This window comes from Equus quagga, chromosome 6 (assembly GCF_021613505.1).
Source record: "Equus quagga isolate Etosha38 chromosome 6, UCLA_HA_Equagga_1.0, whole genome shotgun sequence".
NCBI lineage: Eukaryota > Metazoa > Chordata > Mammalia > Perissodactyla > Equidae > Equus > Equus quagga.
Window position 1 is genome coordinate 62,138,682 of NC_060272.1, and position 8,345 is coordinate 62,147,026.

Genomic DNA, 8,345 nt, shown 5'->3' on the forward strand with positions numbered 1-8,345 from the left:
AACTTATGACAATACTAATAAACAGATATCTTGATCTTTAAAAACATAAATGAAGGGAAAAATGATTAACTATGTTTCAAACTAAACTAAAAAGTTTACTTTAAAAAGTAACAGTAATTGGTTGAAAAAGACCAATTAATTTAAAGTAGCTGGATTATAGCTGGTGGTAGTTCCAGTCTGTGATCCATGCACAGATCACAGGCGTTGCTGGTCGTGTCTTCTGTGCCAGATGAGACTGGATCATTGAGTCATTCGATGTCCTTCTCTGCTGTCACTACTTCTTGGGGAGCCTCATCTGCTTTACACCTGTGAGCAAAGTGCTTTTAGAGTTAGCATCCATCCAGTGCTTAGCATGCCTCAGGTTCTCCTCAAAGGTCTTTAGATGGATTATCTCCATCTATTGTGGTGTTCATGGTATATATTTGTCTCTTTTCTTCATTTCCCATACATCACATTAGTTTGCATTAGAAACAAATGCAAAGAGCACAGTTATTGGAAAGTAATAATAAAGACTGACAAAGCACTTTGCAATTTTTAAGCACTTTTCACGGAATTTGTGTGTTTAATCCCTCCAGAAACTGTATGGCGTAGTTGACCTTAATTCCCCCATTTTACAGTTGGAAAAGGTGAGGTCAGCTTTGCCCAGGGTCACACACAACTAATAAATAACTGAGCCAGAACTTAAACTCACAACCTCTGACTCCCTCACTCTCTACGCCAAAGTCCCTTTGCCCTGAAGTCCTGACTTCTGTTACCTGCTGGGGAGTCACCCCTTCGCCAGATTTGAAAGACAGCTTCTTCGCTTAGGTTAGGATTGACTTTCTCTGTTCTTAAAGTTGATCTCACTTGACTAGCTGCCTTGTATGACATGTTTTTTCCCAAACAGCCATTTCTCCAGGACTAATCCAAAATTTAGACATCTCTAGAGTTTACTGCATTAAACAGTCAAACCGCTTTTTGGAAGACAAAGAGCCCCCAGTCTAGGAAGGTGGCGAGTGCAATGATATTTTCTCAGTGTCCTTGGAAGATGTCCACAGGCTTTGACCTCATCTGAGTAATCGGGAAATTGATTAGATTTCTACACCTTTTTATACACTGAGATTTATACACTCCTCAGGTTTTTACACTCCTGAGGGTCATTAGATTGACAAAAAGCTTTCCTACCTTATGTTTAATAGTACTTTACAGTTTTTACAGCAATCCCGTATCAGTAGTTAAATTAATCTTTACAACAACTCTCTAAGGTAGACCAGGAAGGGGACGTACGCCTGTTTTATAGATGGTCAAAGTGAGGTCACACAGAGTGAAAGTGGCAGAGCCCCATGCTCCTCTTCTATCCTCAGGCCCAAGCTGCTTTCCTTTTCGCCTCCCCCAGATTCTGTCTATACCATTTTTGTGTAGCCTTATGGTCTTTCATCCTTCAGTAGTCTGTTTTCTTGTTAGTACCATCCAGTCACTTTTGACTCCTAGCGACCCTGTGGACAGCAGAGTGGAACCCTGCCTGGTCTTTTTGCGCCATCCTCTCACCTTCCAGCGCTCTATCAGACAGTGCTCTCCTGCTCTTCACAGGGTTTTCATGGCCAACTTTTTTCGGAAGTGGGTGGTCAGGTCCTTCTTCCTAGTCTGTCTCAGTCTGAAAGCTCTGCTGAGACCTGTCCTCCGTGGGTGACCCTGCTGGTATTTGAAATACTGGTGGCATCGCTTTCAGCATCACAGTAACACTTGGCCACCACAGTATGACAACCAACCAATGGGTGGTGTGGTTCTCTGTGGTGCCTACGCAGGGTGGACAGGCTTCAGTGGAGCTTCCAGCCTAAGACAGACTAGGAAGAAGGACCTGACCACGCACTTCCAGAAAAATCGTCCATGAAAACCATATGAATAGCAGTGGAACATGTCTGATACGGCACCAGAAGGTGAGGGGATGGCGCAAAAAGACCAGGCAGGGCTCCGCTCTGCCATACACAGTGTCGCTAGAGTCAGCATTGACTCCATGGCACTAACAATAAAGTCTGTTTTAATTGTGAATTTTATTTTAAGAAAAGAAAAATCAGATTTATTCTGCTTCATCTTCTTGCTCTATTCAGAATGAATTTTGCAGGTCAATTTATCCTCAGCAGTGGTGAGCCAGAATTTAAGTAAAGCTTCTACTTAGCTGGTGCATTTGCATGTCAAATCTTTAATTCAGCTGTCAGCTTTTTAGCATTTACTGTATTTTTGTTAATAAATGTTATTTTGATGGTCTTACAGTAATCATGCCTATTTGAGAGGAGGGAAAAGCACCAAATGTGATTTACAGAGGAATCAGAGCTTCTTCACAGACGTTAAAAGAGTTGTTACCTTACACATGTGTTCTAATCAGAATATGTGTAAAATTAAAGTTAGTCATGTTATTAGTTCTTTCAAAAGAAAAAGCAGCCAAGGAATAAGCTTAGATTCATATTTTCCTTTAAGAACATCTACTGAGCACCCACTATGTGCCAAATGTTCTAGGCACTAGAAGTGCAGCTTTCAACATGGCAGACAGAAATACTGCCTTCAAGAAGTCTCTGTTCTAGGGGGCAGATAGATGGGCTTGTCAGCTAGTGCTGGGGGCTAGGGGAGAAGCTGAGCTAGGCTGGCAGACAGAGTCCTCGGGAGGCAGGTGGTCAGGGAAGGTCTGTCCTATGTCACATCTTGTCCACGTCATGGCATAGACATCTGATCGCCATCAACAGTTTTCTTTTGTAACTTATAGCTCCAGAATAAACTATGTTTGACTTCATCCTCAGTAGGAAATCCAGTTATAGTGATTAAACTTGTTCAGAGGCATTCTTTAGAAGGATACTAGGGACTGCTACTTCTACCAGTAAGTCTATATTTATCTTTTTTATGTGCATTGGAGTCTATGTAAGGCTTCCTACTTTTTTAAAAAGGATCTACCTTTAAAAAAGAAAACAAAGAAGAAGAAAAAGAAAAGGAAAAGAGGAGAAAAATGGTTTAAGAATTATTCATTTTAGAACCTTGTTTTCATGTGTTTCTTATATTTTCACTTTTTCTAAAATGATGGTGTCCGTTTCATAAGTTTGGGTGACCTTACATTATTGTGTATTTCACTCCCTTTGAACATTGGAAGGAAAATATGCTTCTTGCCCACCCACTCCCCTCCAGAAGGCCACTATGAGCCCTAGAAGATCACCGAGGCTGGCCACAATGGGACCCCTTCCTGCACCCACGTTCTTCTTTTAGAAGCGAAAACGCACAGCTGCCAATTCTGAGGACTAAACCAGCCAGCCTTGCTTTTCTGTTCTAGAAGGTGCAGATGGTGCTTGGGCATTCAGGTGACTGCTTCTCCTCACCAGGATACAACATATGTTTTCCTTTTCTCTCTAGGTGGCAGCACAAAGAAAGAAAAGGGACAAGTGACAGCAGGTCTACGCAAGGCTTGGCTGCTTCTCAGTGTAACTTAAGACATTCCCAAAGGGCTAAGACTTTTTCTTCTGCCCTTGCTAGAAAATCACCAAATGCCAAAAGATGTATTTTAAAGAACTAATCATGAATGTTTTATTTCTTTGATCAATACCACTAGTCCATTTGGACCGCGGCATTTCCCCCGGAGGGTGATTCTGTCATGGAAATTGAAAGCACCCCCAGAGTGTGAACCTTCTCAATCTCTGAGGAATTCAAGCCATGTCACTCCTCTTCCCTGAGCCTGTGCCCAACAAACGTGTGGATTTTTCCAGTGTAGTGCTTCGGATTTCAAAACATTGAGAGGAGAAGACTCATTGTGAAATTCGTGTCATTTCTTAAGCCTGACCACTTTGGCCTGTTCTGCTTTCCTGGGGTTGGGCGAGCATGTTTCGGGTCTGTATATGGTGACTTAAGTACTTGATCCCACACTAAAAGCTTTGATGAACCAAGTTTCTACCTTTACTTTAAAAAAAAGCATGACTTTTCTTTAGTCCTTATCAGTTTGGCAGCTTCTAATTCATAATGATACCTGAACATGTGCATTTTACATCTGCTGAAGTTATAAACATTGCTTCCTTTTTAAATCATCTGTCCGGTATGTGTATTATTATCTTTTAGAAGCAGGGCTTAAAATATGGGGGAAGGTTGGAAGTAAATGCCAAAAACTAATTTAGTGGGGAATTCTGATGCACAGTGACTATGTTTTAGGGGACTGTGGGGGGTTTTGTGTAAAAATGTCTGGGTTTGAACTGGCTTGTCCACTTGATATGCAAGAGGAATAGGGTGGAAGCTGTTCAGATGATCTTCCTGCATTCCAACATGAGCCCAAACCTCTGCTTCAGGAAATAATTTCGTTTCTGATTCTCCAACTCCGTTGGGTAAGTAGAACCTGGTTCTGGAAAGTACTCTGTATTTTTTTACATACCTCCTTTTACACACAGAAATTTTTGTTAAGCTGGAGGGACGTTTAACATTCTTGTGTTTCTGTAGTTGATATGTGAATCCTCCTCTCCAAAAACCCAGCTCTAGGAAGTCAGTTGTGGAATTCGGGATGTCTCACAGGCTTCCAAGAGGGAGTGCTCCACAGAAATTACCTGTTTGAAATCCAGGCCATTTGGGTGAGGATCAAGAGCCTGACACATAGTTTAACGTGCAGTTGTGGAGTGCAAAGCTGGCTCTCTCTGTTCTCTCCTTACACAATCCCAAACACTGTCCTTGGAGCTCAGTGTGTATTTTGGCCCAAAGCAACTGCCGACACCGGAATTTTACTGCAGAGTATGTTGTGTGTCCTTGAGCAAATCGGTTTGCCTCTCAGGACCACATCTCAGGGCAGCAGAACTGGCTAGTGTGATGGCTGTCCTCTTTCTGTCTGTCTCTCTCTCTCCTCCAGAAGTACTTACCTCGAGGAAACCTCTATGTCGGCACCGTGCTTCCACATGTATGAGGCTCCCCAATTTGAGAAATATACATATATACACACATATATATGCATACACACACATATACACACATATATATACACACATATATACATACACACATATATACATACACGTATATATACATACACACACACACATATACCTACATACACACACAGGCAAGCACACATATATACATACATACACATTGCCTCAAATTTAATCCATCCCTTGGTGGCCAAAGCCACTGGATACTGATGACACCTAAGTTGTCACTGGAAGCCCCACTCTCTTAACTGTGCCCCAACCTCGTATTCCATTGGCCTCTGAACTTTAAACTGCTGATGCTTTAAATTCGACACACCTAAGATTACAAAAATTCATTATTTTTTTTCTTTACACCAGTAATTCATGGTACATTCCCCCAAAAGTTAAAAAGACAGAGAAAGCAAAAGCAATCCCTACCCCCACCCCCACCCAGGCTCCTTTGGGTAACTGTATCCTTGGCCCTGAATCAGGTCTTTTTCATAGTTATCCAATTTCCAATATCCAGTTTCTATCCTTTTTCTAGCCAGCAGCCCTACAGTCACTTTGCATGCCATCTACTTCATTGTTTCATCTAAGAACCAAGTCCTGTTGAGTCCTCCCTCAGAAATAAGTCATGGGAAACTACAATTAAAACAGATCAACAACAGTAAAACCCCAGCACTCTCAAAGAAGCCCTTTCCTCGCCATGCCCGCTGCCACCAGGCGTGAGGCTGTTTCCCACCTAGATGGTCAGCTGTCTTGAGGGCAGAGAGTGGATGTCCCGTGTCTCTGTTTCCACAGAGCTGAGCATGTCTCGTGTGTCCACACTCAGCACGTGAGTCACTCATGCACAAATAAAACGAGGTACTGCTTCCCTATCAAATTGTCAAGGACTTTAGAAAAGCGTCATGCTCGGAGCCAGAGAGGATGTGGGAAATGGGCACTGCTAGGAAGGATATAAAAAGTACAACTTCTGGAGGCCAAGTTGGAAATACATATCCAAAGCTTTAAATGCAAAGCTTTGCATTCCTTTGGCTTCAGCAATACCCATGTTAGAAATATAGACTTAGGAAATAACCATGAATGTGTGCAAAGATTCAGCGACAAGAATATTCGTTGTGAGACTGTTTAAATAGTAAATAATTGGAAATAATTAAATTGGAGAGCTGAGGAAAATTATTTTTAAAAATTGGTACTAAAAGTACAGGGGATGTCTCTCTCTTTCTCCCTTTTGTCTTCTTTTTTCTTGTTTGCCTCCTTATGTGAGAAAATGTCTATGATAAACACATAGTACTATTATATTAATACAAAAACAATAAGTGTAAAAATACTCAGTTGATTTATACCATTAGTCCCTTATATTTTTTTCTCTCAATATTATAATTTTTTTTTAAAGTTTTGTGTCTCCTTTAGTAAGTTTCTTGGAGGAAGAAGCTATGTTTCACTGTTCCATGCTTACTATTCAAGTGGATGTTTAGCAAATACTATAAGTAATCAAGTAATTGCTCTTCTTCTGTCCTCAAACCTTTATAGGTTCCAGATCCCTACTATTGATTCCTTGACTTCACTTACTCAGTCAAAAATATATGTTTTGCTTTAAATTGTGTGTGTTTGACGTGAATATGGATGGTGAAATTAATTTGGCTTTGAAGATTTACCAAGAGCCTCAGAAATCATTGCAAATGCTCTGGTACATTTCATAACCAGAACTGAGAATTACTGTTCCTATCTACAAAATAGAGGTGAGACTAAAAAGACACGACTGATAGAAGAGAGCACAAAAAATAAGGTTTCACATTTGTTGATATTACAGCCTTAGCAGACAGTAACCAAATTGTTCAACTTTACAGCAATGACTGAAGTCCTCCCCGACACACCCAGCTTCACTTGAAACCTTTCCGTGGTCCCTCGCTGCTCTTATGATGAGGCCCCACATCCTCCCCGTGACCTGCAAGGCTTTGCGTGCCCTCCCTAGCTCCCACCCTTCCATCTATTTCAGCCCCTCAGTGGCGCCATGCTTATAGCTACACAGCCTTTAGACCTGCTGTTTCCTCACCTGGAACGTTCTGCAAAGCCCTCTCCAATGACATAAGTCCTGATCTTCCCTCGGCTCGGATCTGCCCTCGTGTGCCGGGGGGGGAAGCCATAGGGAGGCCAGGGCAGAGCTCCTGTGGCAGCTCTCGTGGCACCCTGTACCTCTCCTTCCTGGAACTCTCACAGAGACTTGTTTATATTTGTAGGGGTGCTGACCAGGTGAACGTTCATCTCCCCAGTTACACAGAGCTTCAAGAGGGCAGAGGCCATTTCGGCCTACCATTTCTGCAGAGGAGAGCTAACCCAGCAGGGCTGAGGCTGCTGTCCTCGCCTGCTTGCCAGGTCGGCCCTTGTTGATACCTGGGAACTGGCCGCTAACCAGCTCCTCACACTGATATGATCAGAGTGGCCGCTGTGCCTAAACCGTACAAACAGCGTGGCTTATGCTGAATACCTGCTTTCCTTCTGGGGACCTGGAATTTGGGGACGCACGAGGCAGAGGGTGCCTACGTGACCGGCCCCCCATAAAACCTAAGGCCAGAGTCTGTAATGAACTTCCCCAGGCAGAACCATTGCATGCATGTTGTATTTCACCACCGGAGTGCACTCATGGGAGGGAGAGCAGAAGGAAGCCTGCACATGACTTCTCCAGACCAGCTCAGTCTTTTCCCCTATGATTCACTGTGTAGCCTGACTGCACCGCTGTAATAAATCTTAGCTGTGCATACAACCAAAATCCAGCTCCTGTGAGTCCTTATAGCACATACTCAAATGTGAGTGGTCTTGGGGACCTCAACACCACTATGTCCCCAGAAACTTGCACAGTATTTGACATTTAATAAGTGGTTTATTACCTATTTTTTGAAATGAAAATGACCTTGGAGGGCCAGGGCTAAATTTATCCTGTGGAAATTCTCAAAAGAACTAAGAAATACTATAATTTATCAACTACATCCTAATGACCCAAAGAAAGAACGTACATGCTTCCAAAAAAGGCAGAATAAAAAATGATTCAGGAAATTTAACACAGTAAAAGCCTGTCAGAATTTTTTTCTCATGAAGACAAATATTCTGCATCTGAAGGGGGGAGCGTGGGGAGCCGTGGGCCAGGCCTGCCCTCAGCCCCGGCTGCGGTTTCCCTGGCTTTCCGTCTCCTCCACCACGTGTTTACGGTGTTGGCCAATTCGATCACGGACAGTGACAGTCTCCAGAGCAGTGAGTACTGCTCAGCTTTGGCTGCACATTGAGAATCATCTGGAAGCTTTAAAAGTACTGATAACTGGTCTGGGGTGTGGTCTGGGCACCGGGATTTCAGTGTGCGGCCCTCCCAATACCCCCCAGTCCCCATCCCTTCCTTCCCCACCCCCCAATCCTCGTCCTTGACAATCATATTTCACAGGGCACAGGCTTCCA

At 43.0% G+C, this 8,345-nt stretch overlaps 1 protein-coding gene across 1 annotated transcript in view; it reads left to right on the forward strand.

Moving 5' to 3' along the window:
* RNASEH2B (ribonuclease H2 subunit B) overlaps positions 1-4,011 on the forward strand; it is a 65,005-nt gene extending 60,994 nt beyond the window's left edge. The window contains exon 10 of the mRNA XM_046665041.1: positions 3,373-4,011. Coding sequence (XP_046520997.1) covers positions 3,373-3,405 — 33 coding nt within the window. The 3' untranslated portion in view covers positions 3,406-4,011. The remainder of the gene's footprint in view (positions 1-3,372) is intronic.
* Positions 4,012-8,345: the final 4,334 nt, after the last annotated feature.